Source organism: Phymastichus coffea, unplaced genomic scaffold (genome assembly GCF_024137745.1).
Source record: "Phymastichus coffea isolate CEN01 unplaced genomic scaffold, Cenicafe_Pcof_1.1 PCOF00016, whole genome shotgun sequence".
NCBI lineage: Eukaryota > Metazoa > Arthropoda > Insecta > Hymenoptera > Eulophidae > Phymastichus > Phymastichus coffea.
This window is the reverse complement of record NW_026706827.1, coordinates 959938-987774: the sequence shown is the minus strand read 5'-3', so window position 1 is coordinate 987774 and position 27837 is coordinate 959938. Positions and strand designations below refer to the sequence as shown.

The window sequence follows — 27837 nt, the reverse complement described above, 5'->3', positions numbered from 1 at the left end:
CCCGCGAGTCTAATTCGCAGACCGCCATATACTGCTCAGCGCGGTTTGGACCGAAAATATGGACTCGAAAGTCCGTGTCTCGTCCCGTCTCTCGTCTAAGCGCGTCCGTCACGTCTTTCGGAGTCGCAACGCAGTCCAGATCCATGATCTCCAATTGGACCTTGGAGGTCATGGCCCTGACACTGCCCGCTTCCCCGATCGTGTCTTGGATCTGTCGTCCAAACATCTCACGTCCGTCCGGCTTGTCTGCGTCTACCTGTAGCTTCAGAAGACATAAGCCGTTCTTCGTCTTCCTCAGGCTTGTCACCTGCACGTGGCTCTCCTTCGGGTAGATCGTCGTCCGTATTTTCCGTACTATGTCAGAGTACGTCGTGTCCGTGCCCGGCCTGATCAGGACAGCTAGAACCCTTTTCCGGTGGGCCGGTCCCCCTCTTTACGTTCTTACGATTCTTTACGTCTGTTTTCTTTTTTGTCTTGTCTGATCGTTTTCGTGTTACCGTCTGCCAGTCCTTGGTCGGTTCGATCGTCGGTGGCCTCTTTTGTGAGGGCTCCGGCGTGGTTCCAACCGGTGAACGTTTTCGTTTCGTCCGTGGCGTTTCTTCGTTATTCGCCGCTGTCCTGTTTGTATTGTTGTTCTCTTGGAAACGTCTTTTCGAAACTGTGTCCGATCGCTTGTGCAGCGCGATGTCCACAGTCTCAAGAATTGTCTTAATTCCCGTCTTCACTATCATGTTCATGTTCTTTTGTATGTTTGCTGTCTTGGCCATTTACGTCGCCGTCTCTTGTATGAGCCGCAGCAGTTCCGTCATGTCTCGTGTATCGTTTGTTAATGTCGGTGTTCCTGTCGTTGGTTCTTGGCTGTCAGCGGCAGAGGCGTAGCTCACCCCGCTGCCGCCGCTTGACACACTGTCCGTCCTCTGTCGTCTCGGTAAGTTCAGTAGGTTCGTGTCGTTTTTTCGTGTCTTTCTCCCCATTCCCGTGCACAAAGTGCGGCCCTCAAAATCCGTGCCGCTGCCCGTGGCCACCGGGGCTTTCACCCGATCGGAACTCGGGGTGGATTCCTCCTGAGAAGGAGTTACCACTTGAGGTACATTAGTGTTTTCATTGTGCATATTCATATTTATTGTTTTGTCCCGTTATGCTGAAGGTCCCTCGTGGTCGCGACTCCACGAACCACGCTGGGACAACTACACGACCCCTGAGGTCCCCTCCCCCTGTATGTTTACCCTGTGTGTTCAGTGTTCCCCCCTGTGGTGTGTGCGCGTATGTAAGTGCCCATAGGCAAAACCGGGCTTCGTTCACGGGGAGAGCCCGTTTAGAGAGATTCCCTTCACTTGCTTTCGGGAGGCTCCGTTTATAGGAGTCCCCGACCATTCGCTTTTCGGTAAGACCCGTTTATAGGGTCGCCGAGCATTCACTTCCCCGGTTTGCCAGAAGGCGTGTGTGTGAGTGTTTGCGTTGTGTGTGTGTATGTGTATAAGTGATTAATGGTTGGACACATCGGCAGAATACCATTATCTTTTGCGTCATTTGTGAGCCACATCTTCCTCTTGGCCGTGTCCGTTATGGCGTTGCTGCTCAGAGTATTGACGCGACAGACAACGTTTCCACCGGGCACGTCGTGGACGTTGGAAGCTAGCATTTGCCCAGTGAGGTGTTACCACTCACTGGACCAGCCCGGCATTTGACGATATTATTATATTTATAATCATTTATGACAAATTGAAGGTATGGGGACGTAAAATATAATTCCATTAATTGCTTAGCAAGTATTTATTTAACGATATTTTTACGTTTATAATCATTTATGACAAATTAGAGAGATTGAAACATAAAATGTAAATACATTCATTGTTTAACAAATATTATTTGACGATTTTACAATAATGTCTAACGTTATGGTTTAAAAATGCTATTTTAGAACAAAGAAAAACGAGGAAAGTTGTATGCGAAGGATAAATGATATTTCCCTGTTGAAAAAATCCAGCTGGAAATCCAAGATGGATATCCACATGGATATCCAGCTGGATATCCATGTGGATTGATGTGGATTCCATATGGATTTGATATGGATATCCATGATGGATATCCATGTAGATTCCAGGTGGATTTTAACCAAAATCCAGGTGGTTTTTTCGGTCGATCCATGTGGATTTCATCATAAATCCAGATGGATTTTCCGGTCAATCCATGTGGATTTCAGCATAAATCCAGATGGATTTTAACATAATTTCAGGTGGATTTCAGAATAAACCCAGGTGGATTTTCTGATCAATCCATGTGGATTTCAGCATAAATCCAGGTGGATTAATAGAAAACCAAGGTGGATTCGTCAACGAATCCAGATGGATTTTCCGGTCAATCCATGTGGATTTCAGCATAAATCCAGGTTAATTTTGCAGTCGATTCATGTGGATTTTAACATAATTCCAGGTGGATTTCAGATTAAATCCAGGTGGATTTTTAATAAACCCAGGTGGATTCCTTGGCAAATCCAAGTGGATTTCTCGGAAAATCCATCATTTTCATAGGTTTTAGCTGAAATCCAGGTGCGTTTGTCAATACAGATATTTGAGTTGATACAAATAGACGCGCTGATTCAGCGGATAGAGCGCAAGTCGTGCAAAATACCTGGATATGATTTTCGGCGGTAGCAATGACTTTTGTTTAATTTATCTGCCAAAATGAACACCGCGGTTTTGCAGTCGTTTGGGTCCTGTAATCGTGAACTGACAGACCCGGTTATCTGTACGGGATTGCTGTGAAGTAGAAGCATTACATAGAAAGCAATGGCTAGGAAAAGAAACTCTGAAACACTAAGCCGTTGGATGAGGTGTCCTAAAAGCCGGGAGATATGGGGAGTAAAAAGACCAAATACGAAAATGTGAACTTTAATATATTAAGTTATAATTTTTGTTTTATAAAAATTTTCTATTTTTAAGCCTCACTGGGCACCTTAATGTTGATTACAATCAATTTTCCTTAGAAGATTTCATGGCATTTCTAATTTTCTTTCGGCAGAAATTGATATCCTCCGATATAAAATTATTTTTCTTTGCTAGCACTTTCTTAATACCTTCTTTATTCAATTTTAATGTTTTTTGACAATAGTAGATCAAGCATTCTGCAACAAAAAATCAAATTTGTATAAAATAAAATAATAAACAAATCGGGGAAAGCAAACAGAGCAATTAAGGAGGTTCAGGAGTCATATGAAAATGCACAGATGGCAATAATAATGAAAACAACTAGTCTATTGAAATATTGAGAATGTCCTTGAATTTTTTCAATATTTTTTAACAGCGAAAATCTGAAGAAATTCGAGCCAGAAGTTCGCCTTGTATACACGGGCTCTTATTATGTTAACGACTCTGATCGCGAAGTTTGAGATTAGATCTCTATTGAAAAACTTAAGTAATCAAATGAAATGTTCACAAAAACTCGAGTTTGTAATGTTTTCAATAAAGTAAATGAGAGCACATTTATTAGAAATTGAATAAGTTATTTTTATGAACCTTGTAACAAGTTGCATTAATTAATTAATTAAACAATCGTTATTCTCGCGAGCGATAGAGAGAGATGGAAAACCCTAGCAAGATATACATGTCGGATCCATGAGTAGGAGGAGAGCAATTAGACAGTCGACATTGAGATCACACCGAGACGACATGTAAAATAAAAGCCCGAATTCTAATCTCGAACAAAAGAAGAACAACTCCCGGTGCAAGGAAAAGTGTTTCGCCAAAGAGGACAACGTCCCTGTCGGAAAAAATTTATGTAAATAATCATAAATAACTGAAATCAATTATTGATAACAGTTATTTGCAATTTGTAACAGTTTATAAACGTCAGATTTTGGACACATATAATAGTTATGAACAGGTTTTTTTTGTTAAAAAGTGTTATTATCAGTAATTAACAGTTATTACAGTTATAACACTGCAGATCGGGGCGGGGGTTAGTCTCGCAAAGGCAGATTAAATCGTCAGTCGACATAACAAGAAAATATTCTTTAACCGGCAGTGCGAATAAAATAAATAATTATTCCCTCCCGTTATAAACTATAAATACAAACGAATAATAAAACAAATATAAGAGATGAGCGTGCTAAGCGCGCGTGAAATTACACTAGTTAAATAATGTGATAAATAAATATACATACTACTGATTGTCTTATGCTCCATTTCAGTAAGAGGCACTCTTCGATTTCCTCCATTGGGCGATGGTGCAGTTTTGTCCGCAATGACACATCGTGTACTTAATTGTACCTCATAAGAGTCATGATCATCAGTATGCATCGCTCTTAAAATAGCTTTGGTAAATTTACTACCATCTTTCAATGACAGATACTTTTTCCAGTCCTCGTATTCCATATGAAAACTTTTATTCAACCATATGATTGTTCTCTAAATAATTAAAATATACTTTAATAATATTTTATAATATAAAACGAGACATTACAAATGACACCTTTGATATTTTGAATCCTTATAGAAAATCGAATTCTGTTTACATTTTTCAAAGGACGACCGATTGTCGTTTCAAAATGTCAATTACTAATTAATTAATTGTCAGCTTTTTTAATTAGTTTTTCTAATAATAAACTGTATTTAACTGTATATTCGTGGCAACTCACAATTTTAGGTGGATGCTTGTGAATATTGAAAACAAGTTATATGGTTTCTCAAAATTTTACATTTGACCTCAAAATTGAAAAAAGACAACGCATAAAACTTATCACTGCGATAGAAACAAAGAAAGAATTCACTGTTTTGACTAGCATTGTACCGATAGAACTTCCGTAACTTTTCCAATTAAAATATACACAGTATTAACTATAAATGTGCAGAGAATATTTGGGAAGACAAAATCTGAATATTATAGGCAAAAATATTAATAGTGTCCTTTGTAAGAAAAACAAAATAAGTCTACTGACCGTAATACCATCATTGTTCGTGATAGTTTCCCTGTGACCAAAATTTCCAAAATCTGAAACATCTGAAGACTTATCTACATTTTCATATTCGTCTTCTATACTTGAGTTCGATGCAGAATTCCTGTTGATTTCTTGAGACGGATTTTCAAGTGTCTTTAATTTTTTTGCATTGTGAGTATTTGGTGCAGACTTCTTTCCCAAAAAATTACGTGATAACGTTGAAAACTCTTTTAGGGACAGTTTAACATTATTATTTTTTGAAACCGACGATCTTGATTCCATTATTCCAGAATCGCTAGTATTGGTTTCACATTCAAAAGATTTTTCTGATTTCTTTTTTTTTTTGTAGCAATGATGGACTCCAGTTTTGTTCAAAATCTAATTTTCCTTAAAAAGTCATAAAAATATATTTATTAAGCATATATTATTTATTTAATCAATATATATATATATATATATATACATGCCGGGGTTCAGAAGGACTGCAGTATCTGGAAATGAGTCATTTTCCATTATCACGAGACATTATAGCGAGTATCGCTGGTGTCGGCGGGTAAGGCTTACTTCTGCAGTTATTTTAGCAGTTTTTATTTTTTTCAACGGTTATTCGATCTAACTGCTGAAATAACTGATTAAAAAATGCTTACGGAACTACCATGCTACTTGCTGTGGCCGAGTAATGGAGAGCGCAGCAAAAAACCCTTTTTTATGACCAGTTTCAGGGAACTACAATTCTTCTGAATAACCCTGTATATAAGTTTCTAACTTTTTGTTTTCGAGTCTGGGGTTTTCTGCACATCAACATCCTGGAACATATCCTGTTCCATCCAATCATTATCGGTTTCAGGTTGTGAATGATCTTCTAGTTCCTTATCAATATTTGGTGAGATTTCAGGTAAAGGTAATTCGCGAGATCTTACAAAGTCATCATCGCTCATACTTCCAGATCTATAATCTGAATAGAATGATTTTTTAGGAGTCGATGCTTTACCAATTGCAGCATTATGTTCCTTAAAAAAAGTTAATATACACATTTATATACTAAAACATATTAACAGGTCCTTTAAAGTATAATTTTGCAAAATTTTTAAAACATTTTTTAAGGGATTTTTAGGGACACAAATAAACATTCGGTTTTGAATAATTGAAATTGGATGTATAAAGCGTCAAAAGTGGGCTTTTTCCGAGAACTTTAACGTAGTTTTTTCAGATTTTTATTATAATAAAAAACCGCGCAAATATTCCATTTGTTATTAATGTCAAAATCTTGACTTTTTTTTTTAATTCCAAAGGTCGGTTAAAATTGAAAAATAATTTTTTTTACTATGGAATATTATAGTTTTTATATTATAGATTATGCAAAAAAATCACGGCAGTTGAGAAAAATTTGTGAAAAATTTTGTGATAATTGCAAACAGTGTATCTCGTTCGCAGAATCTTAATAAACAATTGCAATAAGTCAACAACTAATGGAGATATCGGAACCAGGTTTACGGCAATAGATTTGCAAAGAATTGAAGTTTCCAAAGAATTATTCGCAAAAAACATTCATTAACCTTATCAATTGCAATCGCTCGTGCAAAAATAGCATTTTTTTAACTACTTTTTTTTTATTCATTCGACTTTTGCACCTATGGAAAATTGAATTTTGCGATTCTAAATAATTGAGCTGGATAGAAAATTTTACGCTCTACAACTTTATACCTGTGCATTTTCGTCATAAATTTGTTATTTCACGAGTAAAATCGCATAGACCGATGAAAAAATGGCTCATTTTCGCTCAATTTTGCTATAGACATTTATAGAACAAAATGCAATAAGAAAGTTGAGACGCTGAATTTTTTGGTCATTCAGCATGATATTTTGAACAGTTTAAAACAATCAGGAATGCTCTACCTCTTACATCCACCTCGAATTATAATTCGCCTTTTCTATTCATTATAAGCTTATCAGCCACATTGTAAAGTGAAAGAACAAATTGATTAAAGTTAATGTCACCTATTAAGAAATGCTGCCCTCATAGAGCTAATAAAAAAGTGTCTTTTTTTTTAATATCGTCCATCCTCAAGCATAGTTTCTACAGGCATATAAAACTCTCCCAACATATATTTTTATAATATTTTTTTTATAGGTAAATAATACTGAGAGTAAAAAAACAGAAGTACGTAAAGCTTTTGTCTGATTTTAAATTAATGTTGAAGAGTGTCACATGCCTGTAGAAACTGTCCTTGTGGCTGTATGAGATTATAAAAAGAAATTTTTCATATTAACTGTGTAAATATAGCATTTCTTAATAGGTTACATTAACTTTAATAAATTTATTGCTGTAGTTTACAATATGCCTGATAATCTTATAATACAAGTGAATAGCTAACTACCAAATCAGCTTACCCCAGTCTTGTTCGATACTTTTCTGACTTACAGTGAGATTATTCATAAAATCAGTAAGTTGCTATTCTTTTCTTCGCATACAAACTTACTGTAAGTGAGAAAAGTATCAAATAAGATTGTGGTAAACTGATTTGGTACTCAGCATACTTACTTTCATTATAAGCTTATCAGCCACATTGTAAAGTGAAAGAACAAATTGATTAAAGTTAATGTCACCTATTAAGAAATGCTGCCCTCACAGAGCTAATAAAAAAGTGTCTTTTTTTTTAATATCGTCCATCCTCAAGCATAGTTTCTACAGGCATATAAAACTCTCCCAACATATATTTTTATAATATTTTTTTTATAGGTAAATAATACTGAGAGTAAAAAAACAGAAGTACGTAAAGCTTTTGTCTGATTTTAAATTAATGTTGAAGAGTGTCACATGCCTGTAGAAACTGTCCTTGTGGCTGTATGAGATTATAAAAAGAAATTTTTCATATTAACTGTGTAAATATAGCATTTCTTAATAGGTTACATTAACTTTAATAAATTTATTGCTGTAGTTTACAATATGCCTGATAAACTTATAATACAAGTGAATAGCTAACTACCAAATCAGCTTACCCCAGTCTTGTTCGATACTTTTCTGACTTACAGTGAGATTATTCATAAAATCAGTAAGTTGCTATTCTTTTCTTCGCATACAAACTTACTGTAAGTGAGAAAAGTATCAAATAAGATTGTGGTAAACTGATTTGGTACTCAGCATACTTACTTTCATTATAAGCTTATCAGCCACATTGTAAAGTGAAAGAACAAATTGATTAAAGTTAATGTCACCTATTAAGAAATGCTGCCCTCACAGAGCTAATAAAAAAGTGTCTTTTTTTTTAATATCGTCCATCCTCAAGCATAGTTTCTACAGGCATATAAAACTCTCCCAACATATATTTTTATAATATTTTTTTTATAGGTAAATAATACTGAGAGTAAAAAAACAGAAGTACGTAAAGCTTTTGTCTGATTTTAAATTAATGTTGAAGAGTGTCACATGCCTGTAGAAACTGTCCTTGTGGCTGTATGAGATTATAAAAAGAAATTTTTCATATTAACTGTGTAAATATAGCATTTCTTAATAGGTTACATTAACTTTAATAAATTTATTGCTGTAGTTTACAATATGCCTGATAAACTTATAATACAAGTGAATAGCTAACTACCAAATCAGCTTACCCCAGTCTTGTTCGATACTTTTCTGACTTACAGTGAGATTATTCATAAAATCAGTAAGTTGCTATTCTTTTCTTCGCATACAAACTTACTGTAAGTGAGAAAAGTATCAAATAAGATTGTGGTAAACTGATTTGGTACTCAGCATACTTACTTTCATTATAAGCTTATCAGCCACATTGTAAAGTGAAAGAACAAATTGATTAAAGTTAATGTCACCTATTAAGAAATGCTGCCCTCACAGAGCTAATAAAAAAGTGTCTTTTTTTTTAATATCGTCCATCCTCAAGCATAGTTTCTACAGGCATATAAAACTCTCCCAACATATATTTTTATAATATTTTTTTTATAGGTAAATAATACTGAGAGTAAAAAAACAGAAGTACGTAAAGCTTTTGTCTGATTTTAAATTAATGTTGAAGAGTGTCACATGCCTGTAGAAACTGTCCTTGTGGCTGTATGAGATTATAAAAAGAAATTTTTCATATTAACTGTGTAAATATAGCATTTCTTAATAGGTTACATTAACTTTAATAAATTTATTGCTGTAGTTTACAATATGCCTGATAAACTTATAATACAAGTGAATAGCTAACTACCAAATCAGCTTACCCCAGTCTTGTTCGATACTTTTCTGACTTACAGTGAGATTATTCATAAAATCAGTAAGTAGCTATTCTTTTCTTCGCATACAAACTTACTGTAAGTGAGAAAAGTATCAAACAAGATTGTGGTAAACTGATTTGGTACTCAGCATACTTACTTTCATTATAAGCTTATCAGCCACATTGTAAAGTGAAAGAACAAATTGATTAAAGTTAATGTTACCTATTAAGAAATGCAGCCCTTACACAATGAATTTTTGTTTCAATTTACAATATTAATGATAAACTTATAATTTAAGTGAATAGCTGATTATCAAATCAGTTTTCCTCAATCTTTTTGGATACATTTCTCACTTACTGGAAGATTGTTCATAAAAAGAATAACTATGAAGAATAAACCGATGAAAAATTTTATTGTCATAACATCCTTACCTTCACTGCTGCTGTTGATCTTTGATGAATTTTCTCGTTTTTAGTTAATTCTTTTATTTGTAAATCATAATGCAAATTCTGGATTTGCAATCGTTCATTTATTATTCTGTATGTTTCTAAGCGCTCATTCAGAAGATTTATTGTATTCTGAAGTTTTGTCTGGTTTTGTTTTAAGTGTGAACATTCTTCTTCCAATTTTTCAAATTTTTTCCGTAATAGATTGTCATTTAATACCTTTCCATGCCGCATTCCAATTGAAACCTCTTCTATATTGTCAATTTCACTATGTTTTTCTTTATTTGAATCATCAGAATCTTTCTCATTATCGTAGTGTAATGTTTTTGTGTTTACAAACTTTGCTAGCTTACTTTGTAGAATCTGCTTTTCTATTTCTTTATCACAAATCTAGAAAAGTAATTGATTATATATTATTGTACATATTAGGAATAGATAACAAGCTGTAAATAATTTAATCACATACACAAACGTAGATTGGTTGAAATGTATAATAATTATTAGTTAATTGAACTAACCATTTTTTGTTTACTTCTTTCTTTGTTCTTATCCTCTTTTCCTGTGACTTCTTTTGTTTTCTTTAATTTTGGTGGAGTATTCTTGCAACTGTCACTTTCTGAATCACTGTCATAGTATCTGTTTAATACTGATTGGTTGAGTATGCTAAAAACTCCTCTTTTGTTTTTGAACTCAGTTAATTCATCTTCACTTCTTATCACTAAAAATGAAATAACATAACGCTAAATGATTTTGTATTGATTAAACACCAATAAATTTCCATTTATCTCTACATTACAGTTTTAATTTATTGTATTAAAAACCAATAAATTCCCATTTATTTCTAGATTCAGTTTTAATTTTGTTTGTATTATATTTCACTAAATTAAAAAAATTATAATAACTCACTTTTTATATCAGCTATTTGGATGCCAACTTCAATCTCTTTTACCATTTTTTCATCTTTCCATAAAATTGAGTATACTGCATCCTTATCAAAATTTTTTATTGCATGAGGGTTAGATTGAAATTCCAAAATTTCGTTTACGGGCTTTACGTCTCGTAAATGATCATCTATATATTTGACCTTAGCATAATATTGAGGCTTCATGTCTGAAAAATATTACTGCTAATGCAGAATAGTGCAATTTACAATGATACTTATATACTGACTACTGATTACTGATAAAAAAAGAATTCGCAATACACTACACTGTAGAACGAAAATGACGAAAGACAAAAGCCTCCTTTTGCTTTTCTTGGAAAAGTGGATTATATATAATAGACTATATATATGGTAGATAATACTAGTAGCCAAATCGTCCGCCAGGGGGGACCTCGTGCACTAAGAATCGTGGGCTGTGAATTTGTACTGAGAATAAGACCAACGAATAGCGTCTATATAGTATATAGCCACGGATTAAAGGTTCATTTTTATATCGAATGTTTATGTCTAGCCTCCAAGTGTAACTCTGTCCGTAAATCTATTTTTCTTTGTATAAATAATAATTAGAAAAATTTATCGGTATCAATTGATTAAAATCCTTGAACGAGTATTGTAAACATGGATACAGATAGTAATGGAAGCATGGATATCTCACTCTGTAAAAGTCATGAGAGTGTTGTGGGTGATTATGCACTTACATCAGATTCAACAAACGATATGCATAATTGTTATAGTTCAGAAAATGATACCGACAGTATCATGAGGAGATTGAGACAATCTAACAGTGACACATCAGACCGTTTATCATTTCAAAATGTGTCAGATACATCACCTGTAATCGGAATCAGAAATTCTATTCAAAATGAACAATCAGATCTTAATGTGGATGTTCAATCAAATTCAGGTAGTACTACAATCAAGTTTTCATAGATTGAAAGTTCAATAAGAATTTTTTATAATCTACCTGTCAATGTGTAGTTTCACAAAAAGAAAATCAAAAAAATAAATGTTATCTTAGCTAAATATTTATCAATTCACAGAGATATTTTTTAACTATGTAAAATAATTGTGATCTATTAATTTTTGTTAAAGATTGTACAGATTATCATTAAGAATATTTATTTTGTTTAGAATGCAGTAATAGATCTCATGCATATTCACATGTCAACAATCACTACCTTATAAATGAAGATGAAAATATTCCACAAAATGTCGTAAGTTTGCAATTGATTATATACTTTTCTTATGTTTTTTATCCCTTTTCACATTAGTAATAATATTTGATCGAATAGAGACAGTGTTTGAACTTATTTTTCTTGTTTCATATCAAATCTTTTCTTGTTTCATATAAAAAATAATGCTATTGATTCAAACACTAAATCAGACCTTACGTGTTATATAATATATATAATATTGTTGTAGTAGTCATTTTGTAGCTTATTGTACTAATACAAAGAAAAGAATTATATAAAAAATGAGTTCCCTTGGTTAAGTATTAGTTTTATATTCACAAGTTTAAAGGCTTGAATCACAATGCATTTCCAAAATAAAATCATGTAAATAACTTTTTAATTATTTCTACCTTTTATTATTATTGTAATAATAACTTTTTTTATTGGATACTATCCTTTCTATATTATAAATATATATACCTTATACCTTATACCTTCTTTGTGTCAATACCCTTTAATATTTCTTCAATATTTTTGAGTACAATCATCAATATAAGTATAAATAGTTATGAATAAATATATAAGTATGAAATTTTTGCCACACATATAAAATATTAATTGTTGATATACTTCATTGCCATTGCTAATTGCTAAATTAGATTTTCGTAAGTGATATTTTTTGTGTGTAAAAAAAACCTTTTTTTTCGCCTTTGAATTATCTACCAAAAAAGTCTTAATTTATGCCAGAAAAAATATTTTTCATTCTACTTATTGCTGTGCAGACGAACCTCGATAATGCAAACAGCAACCCGGCTAAAAATGTGATATTTCTAAAAATAAAAACTGCTAGTAGAGTTTTTATTTTGTTTCTCGACCTCCAGGACAATTTTCCAAAAAAGGGCTCTTTAGTGCTCTTTATTTCTGCCCAATGGATGCCCCAAAAATGTTTCAAGTTGATTAATTCATTTGTTTAAGATAAAAGCTGAAAAAACCCTTTGGTCAGTCAGTAACCCGCAACAGAAGCTTAACGACGACCATATTTGAACTCGAGATTTCGCATTTTATAAATTACTCAAATTGCACCGCCTGCTATTGCAAATGCTACAATGCACGAAAAAAAATTCGGGAGGGCTCATTGTTTTCGTTGAAATCTGTACTTTCGAATGATAATCAGATTTTTAATAAACTTATTTTTTAATTATGTAAAACCTCTTTTTCAAAAAAATATTTTTTTCAATATTTTGACAAATTCATTTAAGGCTATGAAAAAATTTTTTTTAAACAAAACCGATTTTCATCAGTCAAAGAGTCGCATGCGGCGTAATTTGAGTAATTTATAAAAAATGTGAAATCTCGAGTTGAAGTGTCCTCTTCGTCAATATTTTTTGGTGGCACGCTGCCACTTTTTTGTTGTTTGTTTCCCAAAGAACAAGAAAAATCTTGTCCGGCAACGCGATGTTAAAAGAAAATTTTTTTTTCGGAACACGAAAAGTGATTATTTTATTTTAGATTCCCTCATATATATGGACGATTCCAGCAGTTTTTTTAAAATGTCAAAATAAGCCTTTTGGCTATCTCAGATTTTCGTTAAAATATAACTATGCCCATATATATTTTTTCAAAGTCAGAAAATTTACCTTTTTTTTAGCTATTTTTGAAAAATTTTGTTCAAAGTTGGTGCTTTTTTTGAAAAAACGGAATTTCAAATTTTCGAAGCCATTTTTCTTCGAAAAAAAAATATCCACATCGTGAAAATTGGAGGGTATATTCTACACGATTTGACCTAATAAATAACGTGTTAAAGAAAAAGAAAAAAGTAAAGCGTTTTTTGTTTCGACTGTGACGGAAGCTAATTTTTTCGATTTTTAAAATATAAGTATTTTTAAGTTCATTTTGGAATCGAATAAGAACCTTCTTCCTTACTCGCAAAAAAATAGGTTGAGAGTCTTTTTTTTCTTCGTTTTCGAAGGGTTTTCTAAAAGCTAACGAGGGCCAAGATAAGAAAAATAGTTACAAACTCCATGTAAAAAAGACTCTCCTATATTTAACCCAGGCTCGGCCGAAAGCGCTGCATCTGGCCTGCGCAAACAGCGCCCCAGTTAAGATGAAGGAAGCCGAAAGTCGTAAAGAATATTGATATTTGTCGGAGTAGGAGATATTTAAAACAATAAATTAACAGGAGACATTTTTTTATATATTTATAATCAAAAACACAATTAAAATCCACCTGGATTTTCTGAGAAATCCATCTAGATTCCATATGGATATCCATCCTGGATATCCATCCTGGATATCCATATCGAATCCATATGGAATCCACATCAATACATATGGATATCTAGCTGGATATCCATGTGGATATCCATCCTGGATTTCCAGCTGGATTTTTTCAATAGGGAGAGAGAGAGATAAATCGCTCTCTCGCGTGAGCGGCGACACACGTGTGAGCCGGCAGTGAGTTAGTCTTGGTTTCATTGCACGCTATAGTCGTATTTCTTGGGAACTACAACTATACCTCGTGCCCTTGAAACCAAGATATCCATAAACCTTCTACGGGACTATCCGCGCGGGTAATCGCGTGATTCGTGCATTTGCGGCATGTGTGGGCAGCGGTGGTAGCGACGCCGAGTTCATTCCGCTAAGAGCTTGTGCGGACTTTTGCATCCGCGGTAGCGAGCATGCAGCCCTCGAAAGGAGTGGGCAATTGCGGTGTAACTTGTCGGCTGGCCAGCGACAAGTACAAAAGATAAAGCGACAATTCTGTGTGGGCGATACTAGTTTCGCGTATAACGTGCGTCATTATTTTCCTCTATCATTCATTCGCGTAATAGCGGGCGCTCGACCTATCTTTCTGTTAACATTGTGTATTTGTTGCATCGCCCGATGGGTGACACTTCATTGGCCAGAGCATCATAAATAAAGCTTCGGTGCGTTGATCTGAACCTCCTTTCTCAGAGCATTTGCCTGCTTGTTGTACATTCTCCTTGGTCCTCGTCGGATGACCCGCAATCATACACTGAGAGAAATTGACTTTCAAAATTTATTAGAATTCTAACAAAAATTACAAAAAAATATAGTAAAAGAGTGACATCCTTGCTGTATAGGTAAAATTACTATATTTTTTAGTAAAATTTCGAAAATACAAATTTTACTAAAAAATATAGTAAAATTTACTATCCACATAACAAATTTTACTATTATCACATAACAAATTTTACTTTTCACATAACAAATTCTACTATTATCCACATAACAAATTTTACTATTATCCACATAACAAATTTTACTGTAGATTTCAGGAAAATTTCTATTTTCACTGAAATATTTTTATTGGTATGGATTTCAAATGAAAAAAAACATATATTAGTTTCGCAGCTCGTACGAACACAGCACAACACTTTTTTTCAACCACATGCTATCTAACCTATCATTTCGCTTTTGTCCATTATCTTTATAAATGTATCGCATCGGTATCGCATCGCACGCACGCATTTTATACATGTATAGATGCTGGAAAGTCACGTTCTTATATAGTAACCGGCCATATTTCCAGCCGCTCGCGAGTTTCCAAACGCCATCTACCTATGATTAGGTACAACATTAATTTGATCAGATTGTTTCTTTAAATTCAAATTAATCATCAGAGATATTCAATAAAATATTATTATTTATCGGGAAATAAATAAAAAACTTCAATTTACTCATAAGTATTTATTTAATTAGATCCAATTTTTACTTATATAATAAAATCCATCAGCTAATAAATTCATATTTGCTATAAAACAATCGTAAATGTCGTCCTCTTCAACTTTTTCCCAAGAGAAACATTCTAAATCATATATTTTATATGCGTTTACATATTCATCAAAATAACAATCACTCAAGTTTTTAGTTATAAAAATGTGTGCTTCTTTGAATATTATTTCGTGAACTATTCTAAAAATGGGGCCTGAAGAAGAGGCCGATACAAGAACTGTATTTTTTTTAATAATTTTATCGTAAAATGAAACAGATTTGACACGAACTATTCTATTTTCTATTGTATAACTTTTAATTAGTAACGCATACTTTTCATAATTAGCTAAAAATTTTGTCAATACCAACTTGCGATTTTTCGATTGAATGATTGGTTCAGAAGTTTCGTTCGACATAAACCGGTAGTTCAAATTCAATTGGTGTTTGATAGCTATGGTTTTATTGACATTTATTCGACTGGTAGTGCTTTTAGCTACGCTCTTCCCTTCTTGATTTTTGGATTCAAATCTTAGACAGCATATTTTACATAAAGGACCGAACAATCTCATATAGCGAGAATAATGTACTAAAAAGTGATGCTTTGGCTTAAATGCATGCGGAAAATGAGTCGTAAGAAGTGATAAATATTCAAATATAATTGTTTCTAAATATTGGTACGTCGATGAATGTAGCTTACTGCTGAATACAATTACTATTAATTCTCGAAGTGTTAAGTACATCTGCCATTTTTCGCAATCGCCAGGTACTAATGGCCCTATAATCAAATTCATAATTAAAACTAAGTTCAACATCTCGGCCGATGATAAAATGATGCATCCATTCTTAATAGATTTTTCAGTTATTTCTGTGGGTTTATTAACATTATACCCTGGGCCGTAATCGAAGCCACGCACTTTAGAATTAAAATCATCCAAAGAGATTAAATGTTTTTCAAATATGAAATAGTTAAGTAATAGAGCAACGTCGTATCTGCAAATACCTTCGAGAATATCGTGCATAATATCCACCGTAATGTTTTTTGCTGAATGAAAGTGACGGATTTTATGCAAGGCACACTCTTCTACAATACCAGTACTTTTCTGATCATTCAAGCCTAATAAATAATTATAATTATCAATCGTTCGGAGAGAACATTGTTTTTCCAAAAAAATGTTATCTTTTTCTTCATTTTTTATGAGACAGTGCTGACAGAAAACAGTAGCATTGAAACTTTCGGTTAATCCAAGGAGAGAATGAACCCCAAGATTATCTCCAATAAATAACACCAACTCAAAATAAATAGTTTTATGACCCTCTGGTAATTCAATTTCGATTCCCCATTCGTTTAAAAAATTTAGTTCTTCTATTGCTTTACTTAAAGTTAACGGATTTTTAAAAACTTTTCTGTCAAGCGTGTTAAACAGTAAAAATAAAAAAATATTACGTATTTTAGCTTGGTATTTTAAAGGTAAACCTGGTATGCTTATGTACACAGCACCGGATTTTGATAATCCTTTATGGGTTCCCAATGGATTATTATTTTCGTAATCATCAAAATATAATATCATTGGAAAAACAATTTTATCTCCAAACGTTCGCACGCGCTCTTTCCAAAAGTCTCCTTGAACAAAATTCGTTATTATTTTATCGTTAGATTGCATATGCTGTAAATACTCCATAGTTTCTTTAAATACTAGTGGTAATTCAAAAAAAAGCTTTAGTACATATCTCAGTGGAATGAATTGTACGTTTACAGGAATATGAACCAGCATTTGTACATTTGCAACTTTTCTGTATTCGAGCCTTTCGCCTACTGGAATGCTAATTGGCGCAATATATGTACGCAATTTTTTATAATGAAAAAACCTCTTATGTTCAGTATCTACGATGTCTAAACAATTAGAGAAGTCACCTATTATTTTACTAATATTTTCTATCTTATTTGTATTTGCCTCAATCAATTCATTTCTAATTTCTATTTGTAAAAGCTTTGTAATATTGCATAAAAATTTTTTTGTCATGAGTATCATCTTATTGACATGTTTTCTTGGTAGTTTTTTGAAAGATGAAAGATTAGCGCTAAATTCAACAGCGATGTCATCGAGGAGTTTTACGTATAGAGGTGGCGATTTGTCGCGTTGATCAATGTACGGCTCTTCACAGGAATCGTACAAAACTGATTCGTCTGAATCACTCTCTTCTAAATCCACATAAGGATTTTCTATATCAGTATTTTCAATGTGAAGTCTATCGATTTCAAAATGCTCTGGTGCTAAATGAACTATTGGAGGTACAATATTAGTAATAACTTCTTTGTGCTTATTATAAACATGCTTTTTAAAACAGTTAATAGATGAGTATGATCTTTTACAACCTTGCACGAAACAACGCAAGTTACTCGAATCGGCATGGTCTTGCGTAATATGTTTAAATAAAGCCTTATAACTATCGACAGGAACCTCGCAAATCGAACAAGCAACGGTATCCATCGTAACAGTCAACGACGAAATGTCAAAATAACAAAATAAAATATAAAACTACTCCGCTTCCGCATCTGCTTCCGTTTGCTTAATATACCTAATATGGCCTATCAGCGCATTGCCATCCACGGTAACTTCGTCTCCAGGAAGATCAACATCTAGTAGAATTTTGTGCAAAAAAGTCCAAATAGTTTTGGTGTATTTGGGATAGTTGCAGTCTAGGGTAAAAAAAATCTTCAATGATAGCTCAATAGCTTCAAGTATTGCCCCAATATCAAATATCTGTTCGTTGACGATCACATGATATCCTTCGATCCGATTTACCGAGCCTACTGCTATAATAATTGGTTGGAAGGTCTCGTTGTCTTCTTGATATCTTGCTTTCAGTTCCCGAACTCTTGGCTCAATATCTTCTGCAGACTAATAAAAAAATTATTTTAATGAGATATTTTCAACGCGAGTTTTTGTTTTCATATGAAATTTTACTTCAACGCGGAGTATAAATGATTCTCGGCGTTCTTGAATAGACAGCTTTGTTGGCGCATCTCGACAATCATTCTCGTCACGCTTCCTCTTCCCGCTTCTTTTTGGTTTGATGAGATAGCACAGCAGATAAAAGAGTAAAAAATTTTCTTTTTCTGAAAAAAATTTAAAAAATTATATTGAATATACAAGTAAATCATATATTTATTCAAATCAAATAAACTCACCACTTGACAGATCACCAGAAGACAAAAGACCAAGCAATATAGAATCTTGAGGATTCGTAATTTTGCATTCTTGCAGTGATGAAATCAGTGCTACTTTTATTTTTTTCCATTGATTTTCATTGACAAAATAGCGATCACGATACAACTGCTCAAAATCAAGGTGAAACTGAAATAATAAATTAAAATAGAAATAACTAAACTACGTGAATAACCTAAAATAACAACGAAATAATCATACCAATTCTGTAGCTTCTTGATTTCTTAGACAAGGAAAAGTTTCCATATACTCAAAAACAGACATATGAAACTCAGTCAGCATACGCCTTCTCATTCGATAACTATAAATCCACTTTTCTACCAGCTCGTTTCTGGGATCCAGGTGAACTTTCAGCCACTGAATATATTCATTTTCTAAAAAAGAAAAAGGAAAAAAAACCATAACATTTAAATACGTCATTTTAATGAACTTGAATAATAATTACACCTACCATCAATTTCAACAGCTAGTTCATCGACATTCATCTCATTTATAGGTCTATAAATTGGATTTCCACGAAGCAGTAAATCTTCTCGTAGTTTTTTCTTGGTGTAGTTATAATGGTTCCACAATTTACCTGATGCAAAGATGCTGATTTTGTTTAGACCATTTTTTGTACACTCGTATGCTTTGAAATAGGACACAGCTGTTTCGTCAACGAAAATGTGTGCTATCTCACTCGCTAGTAACTCGAACCTAGTCCTTGTAATGCTGGAGTATATGAAATATTATTAGAATCTTCAAACTTCATATAAGTACGTACATCTATTTCACAAAAAACTCGACTCACACAAAGGTGTCCAATTGACTGTCTTCAATAACATCCTTTAATAGATGCTCTTTCTCTCGACCAATAACTAGCCGACTTAGTCTATTTCTTATTGTTTTCTTCAATGGCACTTTATTTTTCTTAGCCTTATCGTATTGTTTTAAGATAGCCTTTCCTTCAGATTTTTTTTTCATGTACGCCAATAGTCCCTAAAAAGAATAAAATTTGAATTGCGAAATTGAATTTGATTTAATGCTTCACAAAATAATTATAAATATCTTACAGTGCTAACGTAATTTTCACCATGTGGCTGAGCCACAGGAAACTCATTGGTTACATCTCGCAAACCTCTCGCATTAGCATTACCTTGTACTGTCACTTGGTCATTGCCCGCATCAGCATCTTGTTGATGATTCACTGGCTGCTCGACATTGAAAATCTCCGCATCAATAAGCTCTTCATCCACTTGCTGCTGTAAATATATGAGCATTGTACAAAAAATCAAATCACTCAACATTAGTTTTCAAACAAAAAGTATTAACAGCCTAGAAACTACAGAATACCTCAATATCTCCATCTGCCATAACTACTAGTAAATAATCAAACCCACTCCAAGAAATTAGCAATCCAAAAAGGTATCACACGAAAGATATGTTGATCTGATAAAGGTAGATAGTATATGAAAAGGATGGAAATGAGGTTAGAAAAATATACATGCAAAGTACTGTGACAATAAATGATAATATGTTATGAATGTTGAATGCGTACTTCAATTCTTGATACGAACCACTATTTCACTATGCAAAAAACTAAAATCATATTGTACTTACGACTGTCAAGAGTTTTCTGCAACAAAGCCGGCAATCACATTAGCACATGACTCGCACTTGGATACACGAAACACGCTTCGGCGACGGGCTATCGGATTGAACATTGAACATAACTGATGCGACACTCGCGCCACGCTCTGGGAATCTTACGTACATACAAATTTTACTATATGACCATAGTAAAATGAGCTACAATATGTGGCTTTCTTTACTATGCACGTAATAAATTTTTCAATGATGAATTTTATTTGAATTTTTATTATAATTTTTTAGCAATTTTACCTATAAAATGTCAATTTTTATAAAATAACACAGCGAAAGATTCCTACTTGAGATGTAAAATTAGCTACATTTTATGGTTGAAATTTTGTTACGAATTATAGTAATTTCCACTATGTATTATAACAATTTTTATAAGCAACTTATAATAAAACTTATTAGAGTAATTGTAATGTTTGATATAATTATATTAAAACTCGCCAAACTGCAAGAATGTCACTCTTTTATAATATTTTTTAGTAATATTTGATAGAATTCTAATAAATCTTGTAAGGTCATTTCTCTCAGTGTATTATCAGCGCGAAGGTCATCTCGCGGTCGTGACTTCACACTTCTTTCAGCTCGCGTCGTATCTATGCAGTCCTCAATGCATCAACTTCTGCATTTAACGGGGACGACGAAGGGTTGCTTCGAGGAAATATCCCCGTCGCATTGGCGAATCATTGGCGAGGCAAAAGTGTCTCCCGCGCGAACGTCCGCTCTGCTAGCCCTTTGGGCTAGTGTAATGAGTAATAAACGTGAGCGCTCCGCTGCCATGTGCGGCATGTCTATTATACTTAGCCTAGCGTCGCAGGTCGTACGTTTACTACCTTCTTCGTTTATTGGGCGATGCTTAAAACCTTATACTTAACAGTAGTCCAATTCAGAATACTGCTTCAATATTGTATATACAGTAGATATTGGAAATATTTTTCTCTTTTCTCAGAAGTTAACTCTGGCGAACCAATTCTCTATTATACACAGCCTCTGCGTTGAACAGTCTGCAGGTTGACACATTAATAATGCGGCCAAATAAGCCATTTTTTATTGTTTTGTAGATAATTCAAAGACAAAATAAAAAGTATTTGACTTTTTTATAAAATTAACCCAAAAAATATACTAGCGAAAAACATTAAAACCGTATCTTTGTTAATTTATTAAACATGAAAGTAGCCAATCTCGTGTTAACTATATACGCTATCTTTATGAACTTGACAATCTTTTAATTCTCAAGATGAAAAAATAGAAGCAGCTGAAGCTATTTTGTCTTTTAATGAATAATATAATGTAACTCCGTACATTTCGTAACGTTCTGTAACCTCTGCTATACAAAAATTGTAATTATAAAAGAGCATACATAAAATTCGCCGCACAAACTATGTAATTGAATATTTGTTTATACTGATCCTTCATAAAACTAGGCCACTATTGCTTCAATCCCATAATCCAATAACCCAAATGACTTATAAACTTATAACAGTCATAAATAATTCATTAATGTTTATCAATTTTATTATTTTAGGACCTTTTACCGATTTTACAAGATGTGCAGGATTGTATATTGGATACTAGCGACGAGGAAGACTTCAATGACATGGCACCTGATGATAATGAAATGGTTGAAGGTAGATTTGCGAGATTAGACGAAATTATAAATAATGAAGAGTATAACGAGCCTCTAAACTTACTGATAGGTATTAGTCGAATAGAAATGATATTAACTGTCATGAAATATTGTAACAAATATCATGTACCAACTACAGGAATAGTAGATTTGTTTAAAATGCTAAATATGTTTGTCCATAAACAAGTTTTTCCAGAAAATCGTTATCAGCTCGACAAGCTATTCAATCCAGAAGAAGGTAGAGAGTATCACGCTGTATGTCCAACGTGTAAAGTGTACTTAGGAGTATTTAAAAAGGGACTACGTACAATGTTTTGCGAAGTGTGCGATGAAAATATTAATTTAAAAGATCCTTCGTTTAGAGATTATTTTGTAATGATTGATCCAGTTAGCGAAATCCAAAATCTTATTGAAGCAAATGAGGACTTCTACCTTGATATTATATCTCGTCGAAATAAAGAAAGAAATGTTTCTATGACAGATATTTATGATGGCCAACGATACAAACAATTTCTAGCATCGTTACCTGAGGACCGTAAAGAAAGTTATGTGACCGCCACGTTTAATAGCGATGGGTCGCCTACTTTTAAAAGTTCTAAATGTTCCGTTTGGCCAATACAAATTCTTATCAATGAACTTCCACAAAATATTCGATGTCAAAAAACTATTACTTGTGCGCTCTGGTTTGGACGGAATAAGCCAAATATGACGTATTTCCTACGTCCTTTTGTCGATAAAATGAATGAACTTTCAGAAAATGGAATATCATGCAAACTAAAAAATGGAACGAAAAATTTACATTTGTACGCATTGTGCTGTTGCGTCGACGCTGTTGCTCGTGCACCTATGCAGGGCATTATACAATTTAATGGCTACTTTGGGTGCAATTGGTGTTTGCACCCAGGTGTGTGTTCGTCATAATACTGGATATTCTGTTAAGTACACAATACTAGACGAACATCCTGAAAAACGAACCGCAAATACTACTTTTCAGCATATGCAAAGAGCAGTTGAAGCAAATGCTCCTATTTTTGGTGTAAAAAATGCTACTCCTTTGTTGCTTATGAATGGCTTTGACATAATTGGTGGTTTTGTTCCATGTCCAATGCACTGCGTCGATCTAGGAGTAGCTTAGCAATTTTGCAACTATTGGTTTGCCATATCTAATGAACCTTATTCGATCCCTAAAAGTAAAATAGAGGGTATTGATAAATTTATAGCAAACTTCAAAGTTCCCACACAACTAGAACGGTTATCACGTTGTTTAAGTGATCGAGCACATTGGAAAGCTGCTGAATGGTTAAACTGGATTCTATTTTATAGTCCGCCAATATTAAAATTATTATCAGAAGAATTTCCACGATTTGAAAAATATATGACTCATTGGTTTCTCTTAGTACAAGCGTATTATATATTATTACAAACCGAGATAACTGTCACAGATTTGCAAAGAGCAGATTTTCTGTTGAAAAAATTTGTTTTCGAGACAGAACTTCTTTACTCAAGCGATGCGATGTCTTTTAACGTACACCAACTGTTACATTTAGTACAGAGTGTTGCTGACTGGGGTCCGTTATATGTACATAGTGGCTACGTCTTCGAATCGGGTAACGGAAAAATTAAACAAACAATTTATGCTGCGAAAGGTGTCTTGAGTCAAGTGTGCCGTTATCTGTACTTTCAAGACAGTATTAGGATATTAGAAAAACATGTGGGACTTGAAAATGACTCACCATGTATAGAGTACCTTAAATACTTAGAGAATGGATTTATTACGAAAACGGTTAAATTTTCATTTCGATATTTTGGAAGAAGAGTAGTTAATCAACGAATTATGGATCTGTTCCAACTACCGAAAGGACAAGTAAGAGCTTATGAAAAAATGGTTAAAGATAGGTGCTTATTTAGGTCATCAGGAAAGTTTTTATTTAGATCAAATAATTCATATGCAGTTTTGAAAAATGGAGATTATGTGCGAATTGAGCAATTTCTCATCAATTTTGAAAATGGAAGAGAGTATACAACATATAGGAAGCTTCAAGTGGATAGTGATTATCTAATGAGTAATGATTTACGCTACATGAAATATGTCACAGGGACAAATTTAAATATTGATATGACAGAAACTAAAAATGTAGATAAATTATGTGTTTACACTAATACTAATATCGGTATTTACATTTCATCAGTTCCTAATATGTATTGGAAATAATAATTTAAATAATTGCAGCGTTTCACAATTTTGCACCAATTTTTTACCAACTAAACATGCACATATTTTAGAACTTACTTTATCAAAATACATTGTAAGTTTTGTACAAATAAAATATGAATTTGTTTGAAAAACCACAAAACAGAATATTCCATGGAATAATATTGATCTGTTTTTTATTTTTAATAATGAACTGAAAACCTCTTCATACTTTATGATACATGAAATGAATCTTTAAAAAACAAAAAATCTGATCGGATATAAATAATTATCTTTGACTTGATAAAATATTGACATGTTGACATGTATTACAAATAAAATTTAGCGAAATATATGTATATTTCGAAATAATTCACCTGTATTTCAGCTCAAATATCTGCATTGACATACTCGCCTGAATTTAAGCAAAAAAATCTATGAAAATAGGTGGATTTGCCGATGAATCCACCTGCATTTATGCTAAAATCCACATGGATTGACCAGAAAATTCACCTGGATTTATTCTGAAATTCACCTGGGTTTATTAAAAATCCACCTGGATTTATTCTGAAATCCACATGAATCGACTGCAAAATTAACCTGGATTTATGCTGAAATCCACATGGATTGACCGGAAAATCCATCTGGATTCGTTGACGAATCCACCTTGGTTTTCTATTAATTCACCTGGATTTATGCTGAAATCCACATGGATTGATCAGAAAATCCACCTGGGTTTATTCTGAAATCCACCTGAAATTATGTTAAAATCCACCTGGATTTATTCTGAAATCCACCTGGATTTATGCTGAAATCCACATGGATTGACCGGAAAATCCATCTGGATTTATGATGAAATCCATATGGATCGACCGAAAAAAACACCTGGATTTATTCTGAAATCCACCTGGATTTATTCTGAAATCCACCTGGATTTATTCTGAAATCCACCTGGATTTATTCTGAAATCCACCTGGATTTATTCTGAAATCCACCTGAAATTATGTTAAAATCCACCTGGATTTATGCTGAAATCCACATGGATTGACCGGAAAATCCATCTGGATTTATGATGAAATCCACATGGATCGACTGAAAAAACCACCTGGATTTTGGTTAAAATCCACCTGGAATCTACATGGATATCCATCATGGATATCCATATCAAATCCATATGGAATCCACATCAATCCACATGGATATACAGCTGGATATCCATGTGGATATCCATCTTGGATTTCCAGCTGGATTTTTTCAACAGGGTTCAGATTTTTATCATTATATATAAATACTTTTCTTACAGACTTTTTTTTATCTAAATCCGAAAACAAAAGAATATATTCTAACACTTATTCTAATTGTGCTTTATTCGTTTAACAGGTAGACTAGCAGTTTCATCGATATTGTCGCATTCGTTATCACCTAATTCTTCACAAACATCAATTTCATCGTGTGTAGGGATATTATATATAATTTCTTCTTGTGATTCATCAGTCACTTCAATAGATTCAACAGTCACCTCTTACTCGTCTGTTACGTTTTCATTTTCTTTAATTTTTTTTAATTGCTCATCATGAGTGATATTTCTTTTTGTACTTTCAAATCTTTCTAATTGTAAAATTCGCGCTAATGATATATGCGACATAATAATATTCCTTTAGCAATTTGAATTATAAATTCAAACTCGCATTTTTCTTGAAGTTTATACCTGAGAGTAGGTAAATAAGGACTCTCTTCAATATTTTCACAATTATTTAAAATATCATTTAAACAATATTATGTGATGGCACGATTTTTATAAAACTACATGTTTTGATGAAATTATTTACCCCTTCCACTTTTACAGTGCACGTATCGATATCATTCATAGACGTCTTGCACAGGAGACAGATGTGTCCCCAGGTATCTTAAGATCGTACCTGTTATTGATTCTCTTCAATAATCGGTTAACTTCAAGAAGAAAAGATGATGTTTTCTTTTGTTGATTATCAATTATTTTTATATACTTTTCAGACTTATCATTGCAAGACAAAGTTATGGCTGAAATACCTGTAGATCAAGATACTTAGGCACACACCTGTTTCCTGTGCAAGACGTCTATGAATGATACCGACACGTGCGCTGTAAAAGCCGAATCTAAGATTCAAAAGAAACAATTAGGCAATATATGAAGATCTTATTCTCAACTCGTAAGTATTTTAATTGTAATAAACAATGAGTTTTTTGTTAATAACTTTTGACCTAATAAATATTTTTCAGCATTTAAGATTTCATTTTGTAGATATTAAAAAAACGAACAAAAGTATATTAAGTATTTTTTCCTAACAACGGCATATAAAACGATCTCCGCGAAAAAAAGATAACTTCTGCCATTTGTTTAACCAGCTATTAGACAATTTTCCGCCATTTTTGACGAGGGTAGAAACCAATCATCCTAATTTTTACTCACTTTTTTATCTGCTACAAAAAAAATGAGCTTGCCGGCACTCCAAGTCGCGTAAATCCTTTTTTCCTGGACTAATTGCATAATATAGTATTTTAAAACGTTTTTAAACTTATTTTTTTAATATCCAAAGTTTACTAATGTTTGTAAGACGTTTTGAAAACGTTTTAAAAATGATTTCTTTAATAACATTTTTGCAGTCTGTATATATCGTAAATATATATAATTCAGATTTTCGATAATGTTTGTATTTTTTTATCCAAGGGGAAACATTCAAAAAGGCACCTATGATGATGGTAGTGTGGGTAGTGTTGGTTAACCCGAATACTCGTATCATTGACCGGGTCTATTATAATTAGATAGATCAGGTTTTCATCTTAACGTAATCTAATTACTACCTGAACGATACTTGTAGAAAAGGTATTAACTACTGTAAAAATTTATAGAAATAAAACGACCATAATTTACAAGAAGTAAGTATGTAAGCATTAAGTACGTTACCAAAACGTTACAAGAAAAAAAACGTATATCTTTTGGTGTAATGTGTAATAAAGTTAGTCCTAGAACAAAATCAAACGATTTTTGGAAAATAATTAATATTTTTAATAATAGTTTCAAAGAAAAGGATATGTACTCAGGTAACTTAAAAATAGAACAAAATATGTATAATTTTATTGATCGAATTAAGTGCTACAAAAAATATTTCTTCTAATGCCTTAAATGATTTGGAAAATTGGAATGAGAATGACAATAAATGCGCTGATTTTTATTTCTTGGGTAGTTCCTTTTCGTTTGATAAACTTAAGTATGTTCTTAACAAAATAAATCTTAAATCTGTACCGGAATTACATAAAATTGATTATGAGAGTATTGTAAATTTTCCCGAATTCTATAAAAGAATTTTGCTTATATATATAACGAAATTTTCTTCTGCCAAGCTTTTTCAAAAGATTGGAATAATTGCTTATATTAATTTTCATTCCAAAAGGAAACTTAAATAAAGTGAGACCTGTTTTTTTAGCTTCATATTTATTAAAAATTATAGAGAAACTAATTAAGGAAAGAATTCAGTGGTGGGCGGAAAAACACAATCTACTTTCACCTACTCAATTTGGATTTTGGAAGAATAAATCATGCATTGACAATTTAAGTATCTTAACTATAGATACATAACGAAATTTTTTTACTAAAAACTTTGTTTCAGCATTATTGTTAGATGTTAAAGGCGCGTATAACGAAGTTATCCCAGATATACTAATTGATGACCTAA

General features: G+C 32.9%; 2 protein-coding genes across 4 annotated transcripts; one reads left to right on the top strand and one right to left on the bottom strand.

Annotated features, from left to right (window-relative positions):
- Positions 1-1824: 1824 nt before the first annotated feature.
- On the bottom strand, positions 1825-10793 carry LOC131675138 (centrosomal protein of 83 kDa-like). 3 transcript variants are annotated; one of them, XM_058953997.1, is made up of 7 exons: positions 10501-10793; positions 10113-10312; positions 9580-9984; positions 5703-5946; positions 4937-5323; positions 4163-4406; positions 1825-3124 (listed from the first exon to the last, which is right to left on the bottom strand). In XM_058953997.1, the coding sequence occupies exons 1-5, from the start codon at positions 10700-10702 to the stop codon at positions 5250-5252; spliced, it is 1125 nt and encodes a 374-aa protein (XP_058809980.1). In that variant the 5' UTR covers positions 10703-10793; the 3' UTR covers positions 1825-3124; positions 4163-4406; positions 4937-5249. The 3 variants fall into 3 exon arrangements, with proteins under 3 accessions (XP_058809980.1, XP_058809982.1, XP_058809981.1); XM_058953999.1 differs by lacking the exons at positions 1825-3124; positions 4163-4406 and adding an exon at positions 5400-5502 and having other exon boundaries at positions 5257-5323; positions 5584-5946; XM_058953998.1 differs by lacking the exons at positions 1825-3124; positions 4163-4406 and having other exon boundaries at positions 5257-5323; positions 5400-5946.
- Positions 10794-11089: 296 nt separating this feature from the next.
- LOC131675148 (uncharacterized) lies at positions 11090-23111 on the top strand. Its single transcript, XM_058954012.1, has 3 exons — positions 11090-11441; positions 11669-11751; positions 21832-23111. The coding sequence occupies exons 1-3, from the start codon at positions 11156-11158 to the stop codon at positions 22852-22854; spliced, it is 1392 nt and encodes a 463-aa protein (XP_058809995.1). The 5' UTR covers positions 11090-11155; the 3' UTR covers positions 22855-23111.
- Positions 23112-27837: the final 4726 nt, after the last annotated feature.